General features: G+C 47.7%; 1 protein-coding gene across 1 annotated transcript in view; it reads left to right on the top strand.

Moving 5' to 3' along the window:
- LOC104671765 (protein tyrosine phosphatase receptor type N2) overlaps positions 1–27,803 on the top strand; it is a 521,621-nt gene that overhangs the window by 409,498 nt on the left and 84,320 nt on the right. Inside the window, exon 6 of the mRNA XM_030932929.1 lies at positions 24,750–24,897. Within this exon, the coding sequence (XP_030788789.1) occupies positions 24,750–24,897 (148 nt within the window). The remainder of the gene's footprint in view (positions 1–24,749; positions 24,898–27,803) is intronic.

A 27,803-nucleotide genomic window follows, 5' to 3' on the forward strand; every position in this document is an offset into this window, starting at 1 on the left:
CACCGGGACTCTGGGGCCCAGCTCCCTCCCCAGGGCCAGCCGGTGCTGCTGCGGTCATGCAATGCATAAACAGCAGCTCCTCAGCAACGCCACTCGCAGGAGAGGGCCCTGCGTGAGTGTGTACGGCCCAGCCCCACCCTCCTAACAGCCACGTGTTCTCCTGTTATTGGACACACAGAAATCGATTGTCTCCTAGTAAGGGCAATGTAGGCAATTTTCAAATGTTTGCCACTTCAGACTACACGGACCATGTGGAACGTGTTTTTAGAAGCCAGATCCTGAGTCATCGCGGATGCTTATTGTTTATTTTTGAGAGATATTGCCGCGTTCCCTGCCATAATCTTTGCCCAGATGGTGTCCCCTTAGTGACATAGATGTGGTGCCCCTGTCTGAGGTCTCCCAGCCTTGGGTATCAGTGAATCTTTGAGCTTTGCCACTGGTGAGTGGGAAAGGCCGCATCGAAGTGGTTTTCACTTCTATTTCTCTGGCTTGCGTGAGGTTGAGCATACTTTCTGATGTTTGGGAGCCGTTTATTGTTCCTTCCAAGAATGGTTTTGGACACAGTCCTCATGGCTACAAGGCCAGCAGCCTCCAAAGCCTGCCGAGTGCAAGTGTGGCACGTCCATGTAGCACCAGTCACAGGTGCCTTTACTGAAATGGACGTGGCAGTGAAACTGTTCTGCTCCTGTTCATCTCCTCCATGTCCATCATCACAACCACGGTCACCTGTGAGAGAAGCAGTGCTATCAATTAATTAGGGCAAAGTCTAGGAAGACCAGGAAGAAAGATGAAGCCCTCTGAGAGGTCCTGTCCCGTCCAGATGTGCATGACCAGGTGGAAAAGGAGCCGGCTGGGTGGCTCCGGCCCGTGTGGTTCCTGCAGGTAGAAATTGTGCATCAGGATTGTGGCTCAGGGCAGACAGTGGTGCCTTTTTTTTTTTTTTTTTTTTTTGAGACGGAGTTTCACTCTTGTTGACCAGGCTGGAGTGCAATGGTGCGATCTCAGCTCACTGCAACCTCTGCCTCCCAGGTTCAAGTGATTCTCCTGCCTCAGCCTTCTGAGTAGCTGGGATTACAGGCATGCACCACCACGCCCAGCTAATTTTGTATTTTTAGTAGAGATGGGATTTCTCCATGTTGGTCAGGCTGGTCTCAAACTCCTGACCTCAGGTGATCTGCCCACCTCAGCCTCCCAAAGTGCTGGGATTACAAGCGTCAGCCACCGCGCCCCGCCAGAGTGCTGCTTTAATTGATGAAGCAAGAACAGGGGCTCCTGGGAGGGACGTATGCTGGCTGCATGGAGTCTGTGGACCCCCAGAGACCTGCCCTGGCCTGCTGGGGCTGCTGTGACAGTGTCCCTCAGGCCGGGCAGCTGAAATCACAGCAATGCCTTCCTCACAGCTTCGGAGGCCAGAAGTCTACAATGCAGGCGTGGGCAGGGCTGGTTCCTCCTGAGGCCTCTCTCCGTGGCTAGGGCAGGTGATGTCTTTTTCCTATGTCCTCCCAGAACCTTTTCCCTGTGGGAGCACATCCTTCTCTCTCTTCTCAGGACCTCACTCAGATTGGCCTGGGGCCCACCCCAGTGGCCTCGTTTTAACTCTATTATCTCTGTAAAGGCCCCACCTGCAAATGAGGTTACTTTGCAGGGTAACCTGGAGGGGGTCAGGGACGCAGCACACAGATTCTAGGGGACGGTTCAGCCCGTAACAGGGACGAATAACTGATCCACACTAGCACTTTCTGGTAGCTTGGAGCACATGAGAGGCCCCTGGTCTTCCATCCACAGCCCTACGGGGGTAGCTCCAGTCTCCCCACACTGGTGAGCTGAGCATGCGGCGAGCACAATGAGGCTGGCCGGTGTCTGGGCCCTGGGCCCTCGTCCCCCACAGCCCGCACTGCCATCCACCTGCTGCACGAGTTGGTGACGGACCTTCGAGGCCTGACGGAGAGGCTGGCGAGCCACTTTAGACACCACCACTTTCTAGAGCTCAACCCACACTTCCTGGCCGGAGCCTGGCCTCCTGCTCCCACCTCCTTTACTGTGGATGCGGGTGTGTCTGCAGGGGGTCCTTGGAAGGGTGCAGAGAGAGGCTGGACGCAGCAGCAGCTGTGCAAGGAACAGGAGCTCTGTCAGGAAGCAGTCGCAGCCACTGGTTTCTGGATTTCCCTGGGATGCCCGGGCCATGGGTGTGCCCCATCCAGCAGCAGCTGTGCCTTGGTCAGCAGCCGTCAGGGCTATCCCCTGCAGCCCCCACACCTCCGCCATGGTGCCCCTTGCGATGCTCTGTGGATAGTTGGGTTGTGACACAGGCAGAGAGTGTCCCTTCCATCGTCCACCTTTATTGAGGGTGTGGAACTCTATTTTTTTTATGGGAGGGGGAGTGATTTGACTTTTTATTTTTTAAAAATCTGATTTGCTACTTAAAATGCTAGAGCCATGCTAGTGCTTTATTTTTCCGTCTCTCCAAGTTATCCGTGTGTTGTCTTTTCTGCCTTGAGTGCTTAATGTTTAAAGGAAAAGTTCTGTTTCTGCCTTGAGCATTTGATGTTTAAAGGAAAAATTCTCTGACCCAAATCTGACCAGTCCCTGCTGCCATACCAGCCCCAGTGAGACGAGTGGCTGGGTCTGTAGGAGGAGTTTACCATCTTTAGTAGGACAGACGGTGTATTGTGTCCCAACAAACCCACCGTAAGTTGAAAATAGCATTCAGTAGTGCATTTTTGACTTAATGATATTTTCAATTCAAAAGAGGTTTATCCCCCCCATGGCCCCATCGTAATCGAGGACTACCTGTATATTTATGACCTGGTTTGATTGGATGTTTGGGCTCCCGAGAAGGTGGTGATGGTCCAGAGAGTCTGCGGAGAAAGGGGTAACCCACTGTGATGCAGGTTGGCCTTTGGCTGTCAGGACAATTGACTTAGCTAAGCAGCACCCACTGTCCCGGAGCCCTGCTTTTTAGCAGCTTTTTTGCTGTTTCTTGGCTTGGTAGACTTTCTTATAGTGTGTAAATAGGGCACGATGGAAGAAGTGGAATCAAGCATCCAACTCATACTTATTGAATTAAACTGGGTAACCAAACACTAAATTTGGTAAAAGTTAACAGGTCCACAAATTAACAGTTGTGAGAGGAAGCGCTTGAAGCTGGTGTGTAAAGTCAGGTTTGGAAAGTGCTCATTTGTGCAGCGTTTTCTGAGCGCCCAGTGATGGACAGAGACGTCCACAGGCTGCTTGTGAACTCACGGAAACTTCCTGGAGAAACCTGAGGCGAGGAGGTGAGACCAGAGGCCGCCTCCGTCTGGCCCGTCCAGTGACTCCTGCATCTGCAGGTTTATAGACAGCATCGGAGGAACTGAATCACAGCAGTTCAGGGCCTGGGTGGAGTTATCAGATTGTTTGTGTAAATGTGTAAACCTAACACGAGTTTAATAAAATGCAGCTTTTGAAATTCCATTAAGCTGTAGTTCCACAAGCAGTTCAGAAACGAGCTGGTGGCGGGTGGGCTCTGCTTACCTCGTGTCCTCAGCACGACTCCTGGGCAGAGGACCGTGGGGATGCTGGGTGTGAAGGAGGCCATCAGTCTGGCTCCTAAGAGGCTTATAGCCAATTTGGGGCAAAAAGGGGTGAAGGGCTGGAGAAACACTAGACATTACCACACGCCAAGCTGCGTTCTTTTACTAGACGACGTCTCTGTCCTTCACTGGGGGGTTGGGGGTGGTAGGGGGCTTCAGGGGAGACTTGAGGTGGCTGGAGGTCTTGGTGGGTGAGGACAGCCGTATCGGGCAGAGGGGGGAACAGCACAGCTCCATCAGGAAGCAGGGAGTAGTTCACAGGATTGGAGTTCATGGTGGAAGGAGCAGAAGGTTAGCTCAGCCTGGACTTGGGTGAGCACCTTGAGCCAGACGTTGGGCAGCCTTGTGCGTCCACATGTGGAGTGGTGCTTGACTCTACATGTGATTGTTGTGGCTTCTTGAACCCGAAAAGTCGACATTATTCACTTATTTGTGTACTTTTGCAGAAGGTGGGAGCACTTACGATGGACGAGCCAGGGACTGAGCGGGTCCTGACTTGTCACTAGTGTTTTCTCTTCTGGAGCAAGAGGGCAGTGATCTTGGAAAGCCAGGAAGATTTGGTGCTGCAGTGAAAAGATGGTGCCATGTCCAGAGTCTGGCTTCCCAGTGTGACATCTGGGCCAGCATTACACCCCATGAACTCTGGCTTCCCCTTCCACAAAATATGGCTGGTTGCACAACTCATGCAACAGTAGTGCCATTAAGAAAAATAATGACACCTGCTATGGGAAAATCTCCTAACATGCCGCAGAGTATTGCAGTGATGTTTCTAAAATTATAGATGCTAGAAGTTAAATGTTATAGAAAATAAAATGGTTATAACCATGTTGCCAAAGTAAGTTTTTCTTTACAAAAGCTAATCTCTCAATCACTCACCGTTCGACCTGGGTACATCTCATTCTTTCCCTTCCATATACCCTGCATTTTCTGAGTTGTATTGTATTTTGTCGCAGCATCCTCTCCTGCCTTCTACGAGAATGAATAGGTTTCCTTTATTCCCTCTCTCCCCTTTGGCTAGTTCAGCAGTTATACTTTAATAACTATCCTGATTCTTTTAATAACCATGCTTGACTTGACAAGATCTGGAATTCACATTTCTGCCCTCCTCGCAAATAAACCCAGGACCTGAGACACAGATCTCGCCTACCTCCCTCTGACACATACAGTATTGCTCAGTATTTCAGTTGTACCTTGTCTTCAAATCCTGAAATCAACCGTTTGTTTTACTAGCTTTCATAGTCAGCATTTGTTCAGACTGACTCTCATTTTATGAGGTTTCCCCCTCCCCCCATCACCATTCCTTTTACTCGTCAATTCTTCATTTTGGGTAAAATTACCTTTTTTTCTGAGAGATGTCCTTCTTTCAGTCTTCTATCGGGAAAGTTTCCTTCTCTTTGTCTGAAAATGTCTTTGATCCTCACACTTGCATAACAGATTAGCCAAAGGTCAAGTTCTATTTCTTTTTCTTTTATTACCTTGAAACCCTGTTCTCTTGTCTCTGGTGCCCCTGCACTTGAGAAGACTGTCTGTTGCTGGTCTGATGGTGGTTCGTTTGTGTGCCAGTTCTAGCTCCTTCCTGATCACTATGTCTGTCTCCAGCTAATTCTAAAAAATTATAAACCACATAGAATTTATATTTGACTCTCTTCCATTCTCCCCTCTAATAGAAATAAGTTGGACCTTCTTATTCCCAAGTCTCTTAAATCCCTTTCCTATTTTCTCTCTTTATCCTTCTGTCCTGCATTCCAGGGAATTTCCTCAGATCTGTCTTCCAATATACAGTGTTTCTCTTCAGCAGTGTCTAACCTGTAATCCATCCATTGTAGTTATAATGTTAAAGAGTATGGTTTTCACTCTCAGTTCTCTTTTGTTTTTTTTCAGATCGACTTGCTGGGTTGTTCTTTTCTTACATTGTTGATTCCCATTTTAACACCTTCAATCATGATCAATGCATTATCCGATGGTTTCTAACGTTTTTATTAAGGTCTCATGGGGCTAAGCCGGCTCTTTGTCTCATGATTTGCTCATGGTAGTTTGTTGTCTGGTGGGTTCTATAGTTCCAGATTATAAGCTCCTCATTGGTGGGGCTTTAGTTATAGTTTTGTGTGGCCCTGTTCTGAGAGTACTAACCTCAAGGGAGCTTTTGCCAGACATGCTAGGCTGTCATTAAACCGAGACTATCTTCGTGTCAATTCCTCGCCTTAAGAATTTCCAGATCACTCATGTATTATAAATTTGAGCCTCAATTCTGGATGAGGCCCATGTTTCAAGCATCTTCCCATTTTGAGTCCATATGGTGACAGACGAGCTTCCTGTGGTATGAGCACACCCATTTACTAAGGGTGTGGTCGTTGAGGGGCCTGTGTTATGTGGGAGGTTCAGGTCCAGCTCTCTACCTCTGGCAGGGCAGGTTTTTCCCTGATGGCCCCACATGGGCAGCCAAGTCTGAGACCCTGATTTTAGATGTAGGGAATCCTGTTGCCTGCCTTCCACCCAGGGCTTGAGCAGCTTCAGGCCACATGTCCCCCATTCCAGTTTCACTTTCTTCTCCATCTGGAATTCCTGGGGATTTCCCTGAATTCTGTGAAAGGCTGACTGTGCCATTTGTCCAGCATTCTAGGTATCTATGGAGGAAGACACTTCAGGTTATCTCCTCCTTCATATCACTGGAAACACACATGCTATGCAAATTACACAAAGGAAAACAGTGCAGGGGCCGCACTGCACTTCATCTCATATCACATTGACAATTGCCTCCAAGAACCAACTGTGTGTTCTGCCTAATAAAGAAAGATAGCCAGGCACAGTGGCTCACACCTGCAATCCCAACACTTTGGGAGGCCAAGGCAGACAGGTCACTTGAGGTCAGGAGTTCGAGACCAGCCTGGCCAACATGGCAAAACCCCATCTCTACTAGAATACAAAACTTAGCTAGACATGGTGGCACACACCTATAATCCCAGGTACTCAGGAGGCTGAAGCAGGACAATTGCTTGAACCCAGGAGGCAGAGGTTGTAGCGAGCTGAGATCACACCACTCCACTCCAACCTGGGCAACAGAGCAAGACTCCATAAAAAAAAAGAAAGAAAGAACGAGAGAGAAAGACAGAGAAAGAAAGAAGAAGGCATCCTACTGATGGCTGTCTAGAGGAGTCAAAGACAAGCAGGCAGTGATCACATTCCACCTGGTTTCCACACTCACCTTTCTGGAAGCAGTCAAAGGGATTGCCGTGTCCAGAATGTGCTGCCTCTAAGAGTGCTGATGGACCAAGGTCCGCAGCACGTGAGCGGCGAGTGGGCCTCATGGCGAATGCTGGTGGCCTTAGGGAAGTCCAGGCGGCCCACGTGGCTGAATGACGACAGAGGCAGCTGCAAGGAGGGACAGATAAGAAGTCCCAGCAAGAAGAGTGGCCCCAATCATCCACTCCCACCTCACCCGCCAAACCCTGGGAATACCAGTGGGCATGTCATTTGGTCCCCACACCGTGTGACTGGCACTGAGCTGGGAAAAGATGTAAAATATCTCTGATGGTCTCACCTCTTAACTCTTCACCCTAAAAAGTAAAAACACTGTTTGACATATCAACTCCCTGTTCTCTTCTCCTCCAAATTCCTTGTTTCAAAGCAATTGGAAGAGGAGTGGTGACCAACCAACACTTGGTAATCGTGGTTGACTATGGAAGCCTGAACGTTCTCTTCCTTCACCAACATTTTAGAAGTTTCACTGCTTACAGGAAGGTCTGGAAGGTGGAGGAGGTAGACTGACCCCTCCAGGCTCCGTTCCTTGTGAGCACATTTGGTTGGTGAAGAGCTGGATATTAACTTTGTCTTGCACAAGCAAGTCTTCCCGGTATTTTTAGTGCCATCACCTTGTCAGTTGTTTTGTTCCCCTTTTCTTGTATTATTGTTCGTGCACATATGGCCTGTGGGTTTTAGGAAGTGAAACATCAAAACATTCTACTTTCAGTGAACACTTTTAGAACTTCAGCAAATATTTTCAATAAGGTGCTCTAGAATTCAGTTTCTCCTCTGCTTATGGAAGAAAACACGCATGTCTCCGTCACTGTTCTGGGTAACCTTCATAACTCTTGCTGGAACTCTTTATTCTTCCTACAAACTTCATCAGAAAATCGTAATGAGTACATCATTGGCACAGAATAGAGAACGCTGCTGCTAAGAAAAGACCTACTGCTTTGGAGCCAGAGAAGCTGTCTGTGTGTTGCCTGGCAACCGCCCCTCCTCATCCTTCTTCCGAAAGGTCTCCCTGTTAGAACCGCTGTCGTCATCGGTGGAGTAAAAATGGTCCCCTCTGGGCTGCTTCTCCTGGGTCAGGTGCCAGCAAAGGAGTCTGGTCTCTGAGAGAATCTGCTCATACCGCTTTGGCTGAATGGACTTTGTAGGTGACCATCGGGGTGGGGAGAGGTGGCTGCATGACCACTTAAGCAAATGGGTCTGCTGCCGTACAAAGCATAGAAATTGTGATACCAAACAGCTTTTGAAGGGATCTTACGGAAACTGCCACTCCCCAGGCTGCTGGAGGCCGGCGTGGATGTGGCTGCTGTGCCGCCCTGATGCCCCCACCCAGGGCTGCTTGCCGCAGAGCTGGAGTGTCAGGGGCTGCTGTTCACTTTAGAGATTCTGCTTTTCTCCCAGAATGTGTTAGTGTGGTAGGCGATCTCTTCAGGGCTTGGTTACATAAAGGTTGCATTTTTATGAACTGTTTTTTTTTTCTCTTGCACCCTCTTTTCCTATGATCTGTTTGGAATCCAAGGTTGGTTTTCAACTGAATTTTGCGCACTAATGGAATTTTTAAATAACTCGTGGCTTAAACTATATTTCATATGTCAAAGGGATATGTTTGAAGCTGAAGTCAAATTCTTTTCTCATTGAATAAGGAACATGTATTGATTTATATTAATAAAAATGTTGTAGAACAAATATTTGCAAATACATTTTTCATATTGTTCAAATAAGTTGTGAAAGGTAAACAGAAATGCAGTTTTGTCCAACTTCCTTTTTCTCTTCCTCATCAAAGCCTTAGAAGATATTTACTATTTTGTAAAGGTTAGCATTGGTTTCTGTGTTAAACTGTCTATAGTTAAACTTTGATTATCCAAATGGAATGAGAGGATTTAATTATTGCTAAGCAGAGAGGTTTAAAATGGATGGGAAAAGAATTAGAGGAGTTTAATCTGTTTGGAATGACTGAGCATTATCTCTTCATCTTCCACACTGTTTCTTCAGAGTTCTCCAGTGTTTTCCATTCATCTATAAAGGTGACAACTGCAGATCCTGGTATAAAGAAAATACCTGAATAGTAAACTTTGTGTTTGATAAATAGCCATTTCAGGAATTTGAAATACTGTGGGTAAATATTTTTAACTTCTAAAGGCAGAAATCAGTAGAAATCTATGAGTAGATATTTTAAACTTCTAAAAGGCAGAAATCAGTAGAAATATTATAAGATTGAATTAATTTTTCATTAGACTTGTTTTAATCAAAGTAGCTGGAGTCTGGTATGAAAATCATCACACTGTCGATTGTTGCGGGTTTTTTTTAACTGTCTGTAGGACCAAAATTACAAGAAGAAGAGAAACACACAAAAGATGGTTGGTGGGGGCAGGTGGTCTTGATGAATGGTGTTCCTTTCATTAACATATTTCCCTTATTAACTGCGTAATTAATTGTACATAGCCAAGGGAAGCTATGGAAATTGCATTTTGAGATGTATCAAAGCTGACTTATGCTTCAGACTTCCATGCAATTTACCATTAATGAAGCCAGAGATGGAAGCCTCAAATCTATAATTATTACTTACTATTTGAATGACAGGCAAAGAATTTTATCAGCAGAGTTTTAAATGAAAGGGGATTAGCAGCTAATGTTGAAATTGTTAATCTTTCTTATGAAAATAATTTTGAAGAAAATGTTTTAGTGAAAAGAGAGGGTTGGGGAAGTATTTGCTATTAAAATAGCGATTTCCTGATACTTCATGTGACTTTGCCTACATTTGACAGCAGGGTGCAAATATTTTTGAAAGTGAATGAATATTTTATAGGGTCCAGAGCTGCTCATGCATTCTGGGAATGGATTATGCAATAGTTCCAAATGTCCTGGCTGGGGTGGGAGACTGTAAGCTAGCCTGAGGAAAGAGCTGAGACTAAGAAAATAAAATATAGGAGAAAATTCTAGAAAATCCAAATATCCTGGCTGGGGTGAGAGTCTGTAAGCTAGCCAGAGAAAAGAGCTGAGGCTAAGAAAATAAAATATAGGAGAAAATTCTAGAAAATCCAGATATCCTGGCTGGGGTGAGAGTCTGTAAGCCAGCCAGAGAAAAGAGCTGAGGCTAAGAAAATAAAATATAGGAGAAAATTCTGGAATAATGAAAATTGGTTTAATGTCCCAGATCTCCACCCTTCTCTCCCTCTGATTGTTCATTTGATTTTAGATGGTGAATGACAAATATTGGTGAAGAAAATCATTCCATGAAACCCTGGTAACCATTTGTCCAAAAGCCTTTGGTGGCAGCACCGCCATGGCTCAGTACGTCACACCTGCACTTCCAAAGTGAAGGTAACTTACCTGAAACCCATGTACCTGGCACACATGACCAGCCTTGGACCATAAGAGGCCTCTGATCAGAAACTGGGAAGCACTCCCACGTTCCCACAATGCAATTCAGTAGGTGTCTGTACCCTGCGTTCATCCAACACATGGTTACTGATCATATAGGATGTACCAGGCTGTGTCAGACGTTAGAGACACCATGAAGAGCAAACAGTTAGCTTGAGGGGAGTGCCTAACGCACGCCTGCCATTCACATCTTTGTCCTCATGATTCTTCCCGTTGAACTGATGGCGCTGGCACAATATGTGTGGCATTGCCTGGTTAGAGCTCTGTGTCACTGTGAACAGGAGAAAGGACATCCAGGGAGATGGACCAGTGCTCCGTCCTTCACGTGTGTTCTGGACTTAACGTCACACTCGAGACATGCTGGCTGGTTGGAACATCTGGGACCTGGAGGCCTGTTGGGTTCTTTAGAAAGTTCTGGCCTCCTCCCACACGCGGTGTCCAAGGAGAACAGGCAGGTGACCACGTCCACTGCAGATGTGTAGTTTTCATCTCTTAAAAATTCTGGTTTGCTCATCCTTGCTGTCTCTCTGGTTTCAGTTTGAAATGGATTTAATGGACTAGAACCCCTGTCAGCCTGCGTCAACCTGTGAATCTTTCACAGAATTGTTTTGTGTTGTCTGGGAAGCAGTTCATGATTGCAGGAGTCATTTAATAACTGGAGCCCGGGGGGTCTGGAAGAGGTCGTACGGCCCCCCTGACCTGTGGGGGATAGTTCACTTGCTAGGACCACGCCTGGTCGCTATGCATTTACAACACAGCCCTGTGTGCACACACGCACTAGGATGCCTTGGTCTGTGTTTCAGGAATCGCCTCATCTGTGGACAAGTACATCAAGGCGTCCCAGGTTAGGTTAGTGATTCAGTTGTTTTTAGATTTTAAATTTGGGGTTAAGCTATGGGCTGTTAATTTTCTATGGTAGTTTGCGCAAACTTACCTTCGATGAAAGCCGAGTAGTGCCATCCAATGTCTGAATGTCTTGCCCATGTAACAAAAGCATAAAGGCTATTGGAAATATCAGAGTTATGGATAGAATTTTTCAGATTTTTATCCAGACTTTTAACTTCAGGTAACTTAAGGCTAGGTATGACCTTGCTTTTCAGATCAAATCATTAGGTTCTTTCCTTGCTGTGGTTCTGTGAGGGGTGAAGAGTTTAAACAATTACAAACTATTTTGCAAGCTAAAGGGCTGAAGACATCTTAGGTGTGTGAGGAAGGGCAGGTCAGATGAGCAGACGGGAATCCTAGGACGTGTTGCCTGCAGGACGCAGTGCACCCTGCCCGGTTCTCCCTTCACCTGCCTCTGCTGCTGTTCCCCACACACTGTTCCCCATGCCACGGTCACTGCCTGCTCCTCCATGGCCGGCTGGAGCAGTCCTGACTTGCAGCCTCCACTGCCATCTGGGAACCAGAATGGTCTTTCAAAAGCACCATCATCACAAGCGTGTTTGGCTTAAAACTCTTGAAGGCTTTCCATGGCTCCTAAAATAAGCTGCTGAGTCCTTGCAGGCCAACAGCTCCCTGGTCTGCCAGGCACCACTGCCCTCACATCCATTCCTTCTCTGCAGCCCCGACCTTCCCTCCTCCCAGAGTGGCCACACCCTCCCGCCTGGGACTCCAGCCCTTCCCTGTAGGACCCCCACCCCCACTCAGGCCCTGCCCAGGTCCTTTGCACTGGGGACTCGGCCCATGGCTCTGAGAGTTTACCCTTCTGAGGGGCCCCCTCAGTCCCATACCAGGCGCACCCCGTCCCCACACTCAGGTTCTGCATCGTGACTCTTGTCCGCGTCTTCTTACTACTCACTGTTGTCTGAAATCACTTTTTAAAGCTATGTTTATCTACTTGTAGATGATCTGCCCTCCAGCTAAAGAAATTAAGGAAATGAGGCGAGCACGGTGGCTCATGCTTGTAATCCCAGTACTGCAGGAGGCCAAAACGGGCAGATCACCTGAGGTCAGGAGTTCGAGACCAGCCTGGCCGAGATGGTGAAACCCCATCTCTACTAAAAATACAAAAATTAACTGGCCATGATGGTTCGCACCTTTAGTCCTAGCTACTTGGGAGGCTGAGGCAGGAGAATTGCTTGAACCTGGGAGGTGGAGGTTACAGTGAGCTGAGATCACACCACTGCACTCCAGCCTGGGCAACAGAGTGAGACTCTCTCTCCAAAAAAAAAATAAAATAAAATAAAGAAGAAAAGAAAATAAAGAAAAAAAAAAGAAAATAAATTAAAGAAATGAGCCCCATGAGGACAGGGACTTTGGCCAGCTAACTACTGTGCCCCCGAACCTAGGCCATCCCTGGCTTATAGGACATGCTTAATCAAACTGGGTGACCGAAGGGACAGATGACTAGACCACCACATCTGCAATATTCCACCATCGGCAGGAATCCGACTGAAATGACAGCAGCTCGTAGCCCTCCGTCCCAAAACCAGATGAGGCATTCACGTTTCACTTAGAAAGCCAAGCAGACCTCTTTTGCCCTAAATTTAAATATTAATAGCTGTACATTTATGGAAAACATAGTATAATTCTCTGAATTATTTTCCATTGCTTATAAGCATTCATCTTCGTATTTTACCTATGTTCACATAACCTTAATTTTTTAGGATGTTAAATAAGATAATAAGATTCATAAAATTGTTCATTTAAAATTCTTTGCACTTCTCTGAGAATGACAGCCTGAAATACAAAGTGGTGCCTCTGTCATCATCCCCATTATTACACAGCTTCTTTCTTAGTCTTTCTGCAGGTGACCCCTGTTACCCCCTCCTACGCACACTCCCTAATATGATATCTTGCTAAAAAATGCCCAGCGTAAAACAATCCATCAATCGTATGAAAGAACAAGACTTTCCCCTATTTAATAAGAGTAGGTGGTAAGGAAAAAATTACTTATCTTTTTAAGTTTATTAATTAGAACATTTCTAGAACAGAATGTGTTCATTATTAACATCTTCCATTGGGGTTTTTGTTGTTAAGTCTTGATCAAGTTGTCATATTTTTCTGTAAATGTGTAGCAGAAGTTTAGTGGAAGTCATAAACTGAAATCGAGGATCGCGGGGCATCGGTGCAGCAGGCCACCTTTCCACGCATCGCAGGTCTTTGTGTAGTCCTTCTAAAGGTGGCACAGGGACAGGGTCGGCTGCGGACTCCAGGAAGTACCCTGCAGGGCACCCAGGCGTTGTGTAAGAACTCATTTACCAGTGTGATGTCTTACAACTCTGGACTTTGTTATCAATTTGGAACACCAAAAGCCAAACTATAATAAAAATACACTTATTGAAGCTTCTGCTCAATCGAGATGGAGCCAGTTTTCATGTCCTCTTAACATACCACTTTGCAAAGAGTTAACCTTCCTTTCCCTTTGCTCTTCCAAAAGTACATAAGGTCTGTGATCACGTCCCAGTGCTTCTATTAGAGGCAAGGAATCTGTCCTCTTACAGTGTTTTTCTAACAAGACTTTGAAAAAAGCACGTCATTTTCTTGAGAGCCTTATCTGAAGGGCATTTTTTTTGTTTTGTTTTGTTTTTGGCAGAGTCTTGCTCTGTCGCCCAGGCTGGAGTGCAGTGGTGCAATCTCCGCTCACTGCAAGCTCCGCCTCCCGGGTTCACACCATTCTCCCGCCTCAGCCTCCTGAGTAGCTGGGACTACAAGCGCCCACCACCACACCCAGCTAATCTTTTGTGTTTTTAGTAGTGACGGGATTTCACTGTGTTAGCCAGAATGTTCTCGATCTCCGGACCTCATGATCCGCCTGCCTCGGCCTCCCGAAGTGAGGGCATTCTTAATTCTCAGTGAGTGTATTTTATTTTTCAGTGATGAAAAAGTTTTAAATAAAGCAGAAAATTCAGTAGCATTCCCGGTCTCAAAACCAACACACACCACACATTGTTTCCCCTTCTATGCTTTGTTCCTGTCGCTGCTACTTCACCTTCTCCACCCAAACTGCATGCCAGTGGGGGACTTTCTTCGGAAGATTCCATTTCGAAGTATTTGAACTTGTCTCCACTACCTTAATGGCTTATAATTTTCTGTTACTCCACAGTTTGACTGGTAACAAGGCAAAGAATGGAAGTGGATTTCTAAGTCACATTAAGACACAGGGAGAACAGTTTTCAAGGGTCTCTGGGCTTGCCAGAGATTCTAGGTGGTCCTCGGAATAGGTCAGCTGGAGAAAAAACTCTCAGAGAAAGAGGTTGGAATAAGTGGCATTAATTCACATCCATCAGGAAAGCCAGCTGTGGTGCCCACAGGAGGAGACTTTTGCCAGTTTCATCTGTGTGGACCACTTCCCATTCCCTGGGGTAAGGGAAGCATGTGACGTACTGCAGATATGTGTGGGAATTCTTCCTCCTTACAAACAAGCTTTCACAAAAGCAATTTTTAAAATGTGATCAAAAGCGAGCAGACCCCATGAGTGGTCTTTCGTGCACTCTTGTTAATTCCACGGCTCCCATTTCTACTTCTTTTTGGCTTTGTACAGATAACCCAGAGGCTGAATTCCAAAACTGTGTGTTTGCTTCTCCCAAGCAAGCTCCAGCTTGGTGTGCAGGCGCACTTCGAGTTGGCTGCCGTGGGCCTGTGCTTTGTGGTAACGTGTGCCTATCTGCCCTGCATCTTCAGTTCCTTGTTTGGAGAGCCGGAACAATGCCTTGTACAGCTGCTGAGTAAGACCCGCAATTCCGTGGCGAGTCAAAGGTGGTACCATGACGGGCAGACGGCGTGTTAGAGGAGCGGGATGGTGAAGAAGCCGGTTCACTCCACGCCACCTCACGTTGTGGGCATTGCTTTCTAAGAGTCAGATGGCAAGTTGAATATGGTCATATGGTTCAGGATTCCTGTTTCAAGAAGAGCTTTCTTAAACTAAGAAATAGTGAAACCATCTTCTGATCCTTTAACCATTATGTTCTTCTTTGTGTTTACATGTATTACTTTGAATTTCTAATTTTAAATATTTTAACATTCCTGCTGCATAATATTAACAAATAATATTTAAAATATGTCAGATGCAGCAATCTACAGACAATAAAATACCTTTCCATCAAGCGTCCGCTGCTCCCGAAGCCACCATAGCTGTGTGTGCTGAGCCAAGACAATCAAGCTCATTGAACTTCTCTTTTCGTCTTTTCACAGTTTTGCTTGGAATTCAAATGTCTTACTTATGGAATTCAAAATTTTAACATGAACATTTTCCTTTCATGTATTAATGAAGACAGGTGACCATGTTTATTTTTAAAGAAAGAAAAGGTCATCATTTCTCCACATGGCAGTGGAAGCAGCTTAGTCCTTGCTTTTAAAAGCATTATTCTAACTTGTGCCTTCAAAACACAAACCTGTGGTCTCGTCACAAGGAAGGAAAATGTGAAGGGATTCTATTCTTCATTTTAACAAAAGGTTTGATTGTAATGTTCAGTAAATTAAAGGGCATTGTGCTGCCATAGGCACCCATGTAGAAAAGAGAAGTACAGCCTTCCCATTAATGACTGGGTTCCCCAAAGCCCAGCTTTCCTCAACACGCCTTGTCTACAGTGGGAAGAAGTCTCCAGGGCTGGCAGCATTGTTGTAGTCACGAAGTTTCACCAGGACAGTTTCCACTTGTCCCATATCCAAAGACCCACGGAGTGATGATGGGCGTCTCCAGTCATCCGTGGGGACTCATTTTCCACTGCACGAGTGGTTTGATTGATGTGAAATAATGCCAGATGGACCAGCTTTTGATCATTTTTAAATGGTACACCATCTTTAGGAGTTTTAGTATTGCATGGGGAGTTTATTCTCATTATTATTTTTAATAATAATAATAAATCATCTGCACCTCTCAGTATCTCACTCCTTCATTGTTACAGCCAACAGATAGATGCCAAAATAACCTAATTTCTGTGACTTTGAATGGAGCTGAAATAGCACTGGCCTGCTCCAGCCTTTCTTCTGCCTCCCCATGGGTTCTACGGGTGTCTTTGGCAGCAGGGTCTGCAGGAACAGGTGAGTTGGTATTGGCTGATCCAGGATCCCAGTGCCTGTGGTTGGGATTCACATGGAACCACATTTGGACCCTTTACAAGTCTCCAGATGCACTACCCCGGTACTCAGAGGTGGCAGCTGCACTTCCTCCTGGTGCCAACAGGAAGACGAGCGTGGCCCACAGCACAGGCTGCTGTGTGCTTTCCCCATGAACACCGCAGTTGAACGCCTGTTCCCACCCAGTGCTGGCTTGCTGCGTGTGGTGAAATATAATTCTTATTTTCAGTAAATGGGATGATTAACTCCTGGAAACCAACCCTCGATGTCAACACCAGTAAGGTGCCATGCAACAGTCTCAGGATGTGATGTGAACGCCGGGTCCTGCGTCAGATGCACACGGGATGCTGGTGTTCTCTTCCCAGTGGAGAAATTGTCCTTGTGAACTAGAAGTTCAGTTTCACATAGTCTCTTAAACAGGCATTTCCTAGTATTTCCCCTCCTGAAGACAGGCCATGAAATATTTCCCTCTTCAAAAAAGAAGTGAACAGAAGAGAGCAGACAGGAGTGGCTCTGGACCATGCTTGACGTCCGCAGGGAGGCACGGAAACACAAGCGCAGAAGGAAGCACTGCTCACATCAGCTTTCAGCAGGGACAGAGCTGCAGGCTTGCTGGGAATCCGCTGTCCCTGGCGGCAGCAGAACGCTGGAGCCATGCTTGTTGTTTGCTCTCTGATGGTGTCAGCAGTGGTGGCTCTGCCCTGCCAGGGGTGACAGTGCAGCCCCTGACGGTGTCCCTGAGGTCAGCCCTCGGTGCACATTCACGCGGCGCTCAATTGCTGGTACTCGTGGTGGCTCATCACGTTGTATGTCCTTAAACAAAAGGGTAAGAGTGTCCCCAGAAACGCGGTGGAGCCACAGAGCGTGGGAGGGAAGTGAAGAGTCTTTCCAGGACCCTCTTCCTCTGCTGAAACACTGAGACTGTCCAGCACCCCATCCCCAGGGCACACCCCTTCAACTGTGTCTCCCATATTCGCTCATCATCCCTCAAAACCTCCTTGGGAACAGAGACTCTGGCTGTCCCCCGTGAGCTGTGATTCCCAGGTTATGAAGGGGCACACCCATGGGGCTCAATGAGACAGCATGACTTGCTGGAAGGGTCCACGCCAAAAAGCAGCCGTGGGAGGGACCCACACTGTTCTGTGTATCAGACTGTTAAGAACTCTGTCAGCACGAAGTCTAGTACCTTCCCACTGTGTTCATGTGGGTTCCTGTTCTGCAGAAGCTCCTTTGCATGTTCACCTTTGCGAGTGACAGGTGCGGTTCCTCTCCTGAAGAGAAGGTGCTCTTGCAGTTGTTAACAGACCCTGTTGTGTTCTGGACTGTCTGTGCTCCATGTTCCTAGACATCACCCCCTTGACCTCAAGGTGTTGATCATTTGACCGGAAAACAGTGCCAACGACATTTGGGCTGTGTTAATACATTGCGAACACGTTCTCGATCAAAGCGTTCATGGAATCACACTTTTGTTACACAAATGTTGGGATTCTGTGTAAAACGATTCCATTAAATGTGGAAGCCAGTTGGTTTGCCTGACACATGGAGACTATTTCCTTCAAAAACCGTCTAGCAGCACCCAGTCTTGTGACCCAGGGACTGTCCTTAATGCTCCAACTCTAAATGGTCTCATAGGGTGAACTGGAAAACGATATGAGACAGGGACTGGCAGGGTGGATTCAGAAACGAGAGGGGGATGACAGAGGAAACCTTAGATTGAATTCGTATCTCTAACAAAGGAGATTGTGTGAGCTCTAATGGTGTCATTCTCAAAGGGTGAGAACATGAAAAAGAATGCAGCCACATCTTTGGCTGCTGTGGTGTGGATGTCACATGCTCCAGGATCTACGTCAGTGGATGTTGGCAATACCCTTGGGAAACCCACTTCCTGAGTCCCCGTGGCTTTCTCCATGAATGGTTTGATGTAGGAATTCACTCTTCCACAAGCACATCATGTCTAGGCCCTCAGGAAGTATGAGAATTTGAGAAGGTTGGAGATACCTTTTCACTCAGGGCTTATCTAGAAACAGCTTAAGTAAAATTCCCTTAATGGAGTTTAAAAATATGAAAATGTCAGACTGAGTTCTCCCAGCCAAGAGCCCTTCAAAACCCAAAATTATAGAGCAAGCAGCTCTAAAAGATGAAAGACATGCCTCCAAACACTCTCTGAGAATCAGGGCACCAACAGCAAATCCAACATCCCTAAGCACTTCAGCTTGCATCAACTGAAATTCAGCACCAATTCTTCGCTCCCTGTTTTCACTCTTCATGGATTTCCTGACGTGAGCACGCATTGTGGTGCAGTCTCGCCTTTACTGGCTCACTCCCCTGGTCAGCCTCTCTCGGCTCATTCTGGAGCTTTCCTCATAAAGCTTCGACTCAGAGGCACTGACAGAGAGCCCAGAGCAAGGAGCTGTGTGAAGTGGGATGCGGAGTGAAAAGGGATCCCTGACCACCAGGAGCTCACACCACGGAGGAGACCCAGCTGCAGGTGCAGTGCATGCTGGTGCCTGGAGGCCACTGAGAAGGCTCCAGGGGAGATGGAGCACCCGACCTGGGACCTGGACCGTGGAGAATGAGGGAGATGTAAAAAAAAGGGGAAGAGTTGTAGAGAAGAGCTCTCTGAACTGTTGCCCTTCCAAATTTATACAACTGCTGTTAGGTTCAGGTTATTACAGAAACAGTCAGTGAGCTGACACCTGTCCGTCATGAGTTACAATGATGTTTGCTGGGCAACCCCAGAGAGGAAGATGGCAGCAAGGGAATGTGTAGTAAAACATTCCAAGTTCCTTATGCTCCATTTTGGGGAAGTTCTTCCAAGTTTCAGAAGATTCAAAGGCAGTGTTTTGGATGCCCATCATCAAAATAAAATGTTTACCTATAATAGAAATCACTTGTAGAGATTTCCAGGTTATGCATTATTATTCCACAGATATTAGCTGAGTCCCTGCTGACTGTGCTAAGCAACCGAAACACAGTCCCTGCCCTAAAAAAATTAATCTCATGAGAAGAATCAGAACTTGAAGCCCCCAGTTAAAGCACCAGGCAGAATGTGACGAATGCCATAGATACATATGTTTGAAGCAGTAACTGTTTGATGTGGGGGGCGAGTTGTAGGAAAGAAAGATCATGGGATGGGGTAGGTAATGGGCATGTCCTGACCGGACTCCTGGAGGAGGAAGTGGTGTCTGAACCGCACCTTGAAGTCTGGGTTGGTTCATTACAGAAAAATCAGCACAAAATGTAGAGAAGGATGGTGGCAGAGAGGGGGCAAAGGCTGAGAAGCAGTCTAATGGGATAGAAAGTATCAGCTTAGTAAAAGGAAATTCAGACAAAGGACAGTGCTAGTCTAGTCACCCTTCGTAACTTTTTTTTTTTTTTTTTCTTTTTTGAGACGGAGTCTTGCTCTGCCACCCAGGCTGGAGTGCAGTGGCCGGCTCTCAGCTCACTGCAAGCTCCGCCTCCCGGGTTCACGCCATTCTCCTGTCTCAGCCTCCCGAGTAGCTGGGACTACAGGCGCCCGCCTCATCGCCTGGCTAGTTTTTTGTATTTTTTAGTAGAGACGGGGTTTCACCGTATTAGCCAGGATGGTCTCGATCTCCTGACCTCATGATCCGCCCGTCTCGGCCTCCCAAAGTGCTGGGATTACAGGCTTGAGCCACCGCGCCCGGCCTGTAACTTTTTAAATAGGTTATATTTTGCACCAGAAACGCCAACATGGTTGTTCAGGGACAAGCAACTGGAAAGGGGAGGTGATGGTAAGAAGATGATCAAGAAGGCTGCAGTGATGGGCCAGGAGAAAATCCACAGGGCATTTCAGAGGCCAGGTCCAGGCTTTGGTGCCACCACTGGCTGCTGGGGGCTGTGGACCAATTGCTAACCTTCTCTAGGCCTTGGTTTCCTTCTCTGTAAGATGTGAGCCTCATCTCAGCATTTTTTCACTTTAAAGAAGTAAATTCTATTCTCTTGAGGATGTCCAAAGCTGAAATGAAGGTACTCAGCCCTGGGGGAAAAGGTTGCCTTACAGTTTGCTGTGGGCCCTGGGGTTATTCGCTGCCTTTGTTTCCATTCTGCTTATCTTCATTTTCTGTTCTTTTCTACATGTGCTATTCATGTAACAAAAGTTGCAGTGCCTTAAGAAACTAAGCCCTCCCACCACCACACTCTCTCACACATCTATAAAATAAAAGAATTTAAATGTCAGGGTTTTTTTTTCTGAGCTCACTATTTTTTTATGATTTTTTTGCATTTATTGGGGTACAGGTGGTATTTAGTTACATGAGTACGTTCTTTAATGGTGATTTGTGAGATTTTGGTGACATATCACCTGAGCAGTATACACTGCACCATATTTGTTGTCTTTTATCCCTTGCGCCCCTCCCTCCCCTTCCCCCAAGTCCCCAAAGTCCATTGTATCATTCTTATGCCTCTGCATCCTCATAACTTAGCTCCCACATATCAGGGAGAACATATGATGTTGGTTTTCCATTCCTGAGTTACTTTACTTAGAAGAATAGTCTCCAGTCTCATCCGGGTCACTGCAAATGCTGTTAAATCATTCCTTTTTATGGCTGTGTAGTATTCCATTGTATGCCACAGTTTCTTTATCCTCTCATTGATTGATAAGCATTTGGGTTTGTTCCACAATTTTGCAATTGTGAATTGTGCTGCTATAAACATGCATGTGCAAGTATATTTTTTGCATAATGACATCTTTTCCTCTAGGTAAATACCCAGTAGTGGGATTGCTGGATCATATGGTAGTTCTACTTTAAGTTCTTTAAGGAATCTCCACACTGTTTTCCATAGCGGCTGTACTAGTTTACATTCCCACCAGCAGGGTGGAAGTGTTCCCTGTTCACTGCAAACCAACATCTACTGTTTATTGATGTTTTGGATTATGGCCATTCTTGCAGGAGTAAGGTGGTATCACATTGTGGTTTTGATTTGCATTTCCCTGCTCATTAGTGATGTTGAGCATTTTTTCATAGGTCTGTTGGTCGTTTGTGTATCTTCTTTTGAGAATTGTCTATTCGTGTCCTTAGCCCACTTTTTGGTAGGATTGTTTGGTTTTTTTTTTTTCTTACTGATTTGTTTGCTTAAATGTCAGTTTTTAAAACACCTATAGCTAAATGCCCACTACTGGGGAGAGGCCACGAATACTGTTTAAATTACATGTTAATTTCCTAATAATTCCAGAAGGCATCTGAGTAGAGTTGCTACACTTGTCCGAGTTCACGTTCACATGCAGGATGCCACAGTGCAGACGGCCCCCAGCTTATGATGGTTTGACTTTACGGTGGTGCAGAAGCAACACGCATTAAATAGAAACTGAACTTCAAGTACCCATGCAACCAGTCTGTTACTCACGTTCAGTTCAGTGTTCAGTGAATCACATAAGATATTCAACGCTTTATCCTCAGTAGGCTCTGTGTGAGATGGGTTTGCCCAGCTGCAGAGGAAGGTGGGTATTCTGAGCATGTGTAAGGCAGGCTAGGCTCAGCTGTGACACTCAGTAGGTTACCTGTGTTCAATGCACATTTTTTTTTTTTGAGACGGAGTTTCACTCTTGTCACCCAGGCTGGAGTGCAATGGTGTGAGCTCACTGCAATGTCCGCTTCCCAGGTTCAAGCGATTCTCCTGCCTCAGCCTCCCGAGTAGCTGGGCTTAGAGGTGCCCGCCACCATGCCCAGCTAATTTTTGTATTTTTAGTAGAGATAAGGTTTCACCATGTTGGCCAGGCTGGTCTCAAACTCCTGGCCTCAGGTGATCCACCCACCTCAGCCTCCCAAAATGCTGGGATTACAGGCGTGAGCTACCGAGCCCGGCCTCAATGCACTTTCAACTTCAGAAACCCTTGGGCCATAACCCATCATAAGTAGGGGAGCATCTGTCCTAAGCTCCCGTGGTACCTTTTGGTTTTGCTTTCATTGTTTAAAACATTACTTTGCCATGAAGGCCTGGCTTCCACACAGACTCACAGATGAAAAGCATCTTATCTACAAGCCACGAACGAGGAAAAAGACTCCTAAGATGTGGTTGGGGGATATTTCATCAGTTTAATATCACAAAGGATGTTTCATAAAAAATATTGATAGAAGAATACAGAACAGATCAAATTGAGATGAGCAGAATGGGACAAACAGCCCACTGGAGTGGCGTGTGCAGAGAGGTGTCAGCTTTATCTCAGTTTTAATAGAGTCAAGTGCCTCTGCAGATGACTTTATGCTCTGTGAAAAAAAAATCACGCCAGTATCTACCTCTTCCTCTCTCCTACCACCCAACCTTGTGCCACACAGGCTCAGTTTGTATTTTTGCCATAAATTTAGAAATTCAAGAGAACTTAGAGTATAATTTTGCTTCCCAAGTTAAGATAAATGTGAGGCTTTAAACAGCTGCACTTTATAGGAATTAAGATAATATCCAATGCCTCTTTTGCAGACAATATTTTCAATTGGATTAAACCTGTTAGGGTTCATCATTTTAGAACCCATTATGTTTTATTGAAGGAAGCCCATTTGTTTGTGATGGATTTTATGAAAAGAGCATTTTCCAAAGAAAAGCTAGGACCCAGAATCATTTTGCCAGAAACATTTTATACCTACCTATTTGTAGAACTCTACATAAGCCCACCTTGGGGAAAGTAGCTACAGAAACAGACTGGGACTATTCTTTCACCATAACTATCCACCTCCCAGGTTCCCTCACACACCAGACTTGGGCTAGATGAGCTGGTCAGTATTTGCACAAAACTTAAATATTGTATCATCCAAGAATGTTTTTCCTATTAGGGTAGCTTTGTTACAAAAATATGAATTTGATGTTCCATCATGATTGTCTCAAAAGAATGTGTAGTTCACATTTCCTAGATTGAGCCGTTTGAATTTTGCCTAATTTCATAACTCGAGACATCTCTATGGGGTGCTTCTTCAACGCACAAGAAACCCCGAGGCTTCCTGCGTGTTGGGGCTGGTGACGGGAGTGGACGAACTCGTTCGCTTTGGCTCAGAGCAGCCCTGATGTTTCTGTTCCTGGCGCGGGTGTGCTCCCAAGGCTCAAGGCGCGGCGTGGGAAAAGCGTTTGCTGCATGGAGCGGGCAGTCAGTGCATCTTTCATCAACACTGGAGTCCCTCTGCCCTTCGCAACTAGCTCAAGCAGGGCCATGGTGGGGGCGACAGTGACAACCTGGGACCTCCCAACAGGCGGCCTCAGAGTGCCCACCCTGAGCCAGGCGATTGTCCCCCACCACCACGCCCACCCGGATGCAAGGGAGTCGCACTAAACAGCACACGTGCCTGATACACCTGCTCCCGTGTGAGCCGGGCCAGCACGGCAGGGTGTGTGTTTGCTGCATGGGTTCAGGTTGGCTGTGATCAAAACTTCCACTAGACGGCACAATGAGCTGAGATTCCCGCCTCGCTGTGTCCAGCCCTCCCTCCCTGCGTGTCTCTTTCTCCGCCTATCTCCTGGAACCGGCCCAGTGGGCAGGGAGGGACCATTCCAGCTCCTTGGATCAATCGAAGGGGATGTCAGGGGGTGGGCGGAAGGTGAGAAGGGCTTGAACCCCGGGCATGACAGTGGAGTGCGCGGCCGCTTTGCAGCAAAGGACAATGTGTGCATGCTCATGCTTTATTTTCTTGTGTGGACACACTTGGAACCTGTGTCTACACATGACACGCGGCACCTTGCAAATCCACAAGCAGAGCGACAGCAGACAAGGCTGTCACTTCCTGGGGTGCCATAGTGCAGCTGGGTTTGGTCCTTTGAAATGCTTTTCCTTAAAATCAGGGCCAGTTCCCAACCTACAGACGAGTAAGAAGTGAGCAGGCTGTGCTGGCGGCACGGGGGTCTTTGTGGAGGGTGATTTTCAGAAGGCCTTTGTTTCCTCATCTGCTCATAGTAATGCTCACTGACAAGCACCAGAAAAATTAAGATTGGAACAGCCAAGGGTCAAAATATTTGCTTCCATCCATTTGTGTTTGTTTCATGCTAGAAGCTGTTCCGCATTTTGCACGGATCAAAGCAGCCGGATCTCTGAACTGCATCACACCCAGTGGGTTCAGAAAAGTGTGTTGGTTTTAAGAAAAATGACTTCTATGCAAGCAGAAATGGGAACGTGGAATGGCCCCAGCAAGCGCTTGGTCCGAGCTCCCTGTCCCTGTAATTAAAGGATATGATAATTGTTGTCATCTCAGCGGTAAACTGATCCCCAAACACATACCTAACACCCGAGGTTATATTTACACGTGTAAAATCTGTGTAATAACAATGCACATATTTCACTTAACAGTCGCATGGTGTTATATGCATTGTGCACCGTAGCACACGTTGGAGGAAACGAGAGCTTCTAGCTAAATGACGTCGCACCACAGCCCAGGCTTATGCGCATTGCAGGCACGGCCCAAGCTTGTGAGCATGGTGGGCACTGCCCACGTGGCATGTGCGAAGGCCTCTGCTGCCTTTTGTGCATCTGCCAGTCTGGGCTCCCCACTCAGGAGCACTCCTGACCCTGTGTTTCACTTTCAGTCCTACATGGAGGACCACCTGAAGAACAAGAACCGGCTGGAGAAGGAGTGGGAGGCGCTGTGTGCCTACCAGGCGGAGCCCAACAGCTCGCTCGTGGCCCAGAAGGAGGAGAACGTGCCCAAGAACCGCTCCCTGGCCGTGCTGACCTGTACGTACCAGCTCCGGGGGCGGGAGGCCAGGGTGACAGGAGGGGGAAACTGGCCGTGCTGACCTGTACATACCAGCCCCGGGGGCGGGAGGCCAGAATACAGGCCGGGGAAACAGCCCCATCCTCAGGGTCTGGAATGCCCTCCCCTCCTCCTTCCCGGCGCCCCCTCCTCTACAGCAGACCTGCCCGCTCTGGGAAGGCCCTCATGGGAATCTCCCCTCTGCAATGCCATCCCCAGCCCAACCAACAAGGAACCAGTGTCTTCCTTTACTCCAGCATGGGCTTGGGGACATCTGCACCCCAGTGGGCATCAGCTCTATTGTTCTCTGTCGCCGTGTGACTTGAGACATGTTCCTGAACCTCTTGGAGCCTCCACATCACATCTGTAATTGGGGTCATGCTGCCGTCCTTGAAATATTGCTGCTGTAAGGATTAGATGGGGTCATTAGCGTAGCACCAGCACACCGGAGGCACAGCATGAACAGTGGTCGCTTTTACAGCGTCTTTAACTTTACAACTATTTCCACAAACATTACTGAGCACCTACTACCTAGCTAGAAAATGGAAATGTAAGCCAGCAGTTCTCCGAGTGACTCGCGTGGAGCGGAGGAGACACCGTCTCGTGTTCCCGCAGTGCAGGAGGCACTGAGTTGCTTACGGGATGAGGAGGGTGAGGGCTGCCCGGCGCTGGCGTCCACCTCACTCACCCTCTATGTGTACAGCAGGTTCCAAGGGAGGTTCCGCACTTTGCTTGGTTATAAACCCACCCGCCGGGAGGAAGGAGGTGCTAGATGTGTTCCTGACCAGAGTTTCGGAGGGAAGTAGATACTCGCAATGTTGATTCATGAATGATAAATGACAGTATGGGTCGAGTTCCTTGGTTACTCTCCTGAGGACCCTAAGACAAGGCCCTCGCCCATGTCTCTGATGCAACAGAGGGAGCTTCGTCAGCTCACACTTCGAGAGCACCACTTGGCCACACTCACTTTCAGCATCACGGCAGCAGGCAGGACCAGTGTCCCCTGTAGCCGAGGCCGTCTCTCCGTCACTATGTCCCTGCCTCAGCCCTTCAGAGCCAGTCAAGAGACCAGACTGGTGTCCCTGAGACACCGCCTGGCCTTGTGCCCAGCAGCACAGCCCCTCAGGGCAGCCCTGGTGCATGCCAGGGAGAGGCGCTGCCCCTCCACTCCTTCCAGCCCACGGGAAGTGTTACCGGTCAGAACAGAGAGAAGCTGGAATCTTGTTTTGCTTCAGAAACTAACCTGGGGCATTGCAGACCTGTATAAAATCCCATTCACCCATGTGGGTGCACGCTTCTTGCTACCCATTTAGTGTTCAGACCACTTTCTATGAGGTCTGAGGGTTTTAACCCTAAAGAGATCTAAAAACAGAAGCTGTTGTGATTTATAAATGTTATATTTAGAAGAAAAGCAAAATACAATACATCCCATCAGCCAACTAACAGATATTTACTAAGCACCTACTGTGTGTCGGGGGCTACAGACAGGCTCTGGGACTCACGATGGACCAAGGGGGGCCTGGCCACTGTCCTCAGAGAGGAGCAGCCTAGGGGAGGAGAGGGTGGGGAGCGAAGCCGGTGTGGTAGGGCAAGTGAGGGTGGCGGTGAGGGGGTGTCCTGCTGAGTCCTGAGTGGTGACATGGTTCATGGTAAACAGCCACGCAGTACACGTGCATTACGTGTCTCTGTGTGTCTGGTCATTTACTTGGATTGTGAGGTGTTTCATGGTAAATACTAGACTGACAGCATGCCCTCCCCAGAGACAGCCCAGAGCATGGCAGAAACGACCTGGCGATGGGGTTCTCCTCCCATGTGCCCTGCAGTCACCTGGGCTCTGTGCAGTGTGGATGGGGGGTTGGGGGCGAGGGACCTAGTGATGGTGAAGTGGTCCATGCTCAGATGGGACACAGGCAGCCTCTCGAGGTAGCAGCCAGCGCCAACAGGGCAGCCACACGTGGATGGGCGCCTGATGTTCTCGTGGGGATCAGGACGGCCCTGCCCACTTTGAGCCAGGTCACGGGTGAAGGGGGGAAACACCTGCCTCCTGAGACTCACGCTGGAGCCAGAAAGAAGCCGCTTGCACCTCCTCTCAGGGTTCTCCTGACCCATGTGCCAGGATGTGAAGACACAGCGCTGCCCTTCAGGGTTGAGAGGCCTCCAGGGAAGACAGAGAAGGGCAAGTTCACCTCCTGGGAGAACCCTAGATAGAAATATTTTCATAAACACACAGGTTTATTCTGAGCAAACTTGTATTCCCTACTTTCTTCTCCATACTCCTGGCCATCTTGCCTTTAGGAAGGAGATCTTGTCCTCGGGGGGACAGTGGCTTGGCTAAAGCTCTCGCTGTTGCCAGGCCCCGGAGAGATGGCCGCCTCCTTCATCTTCGCTCCTGCCTCACCTGCGGCCACTGCGCTCTTCATGGGACACAACTGGCTCCAAAACAGCCACACACGGTCCAGGAGGACCAGCTTCCCCATGGCTCTGTGGCTTGGAAAGGCCCGTGCTGCTCTGTCATGGCAGGTGGGTGGCGCTCGAGCTGGGCTCCATGCTGTCCTCCGTGTCACCATGGAAGTGAGTCCGCATGCTGGGCGCACACTATCCTCTGTGCGGGGATGGAAGCAAATCCGAGTACTCGGCCACGCCATTCTCCGTTCCGGATGGAACCTCCGAGTCCTCCCTCTGCACCTGGCACTCCCACCGTGTCCTTTCCTCACGCTCACCGGGCACTCCCAGGTCTATGGAAGGGGTCCTTGGGACCACCGCTCCCTTCTCTCCTGCCTCGTCTTCCCCATGGAGCACTTCCCCAGGTCATTCTTCCACCCAGGAGATGGACACGGTCGCCTGACTTCCTGGATGCACCCTGATCTGAATGAGCCCCCAAAGGAGA

The sequence above is a fragment of the Rhinopithecus roxellana genome, chromosome 6, assembly GCF_007565055.1.
Source record: "Rhinopithecus roxellana isolate Shanxi Qingling chromosome 6, ASM756505v1, whole genome shotgun sequence".
NCBI classification, from domain to species: Eukaryota; Metazoa; Chordata; class Mammalia; order Primates; family Cercopithecidae; genus Rhinopithecus; species Rhinopithecus roxellana.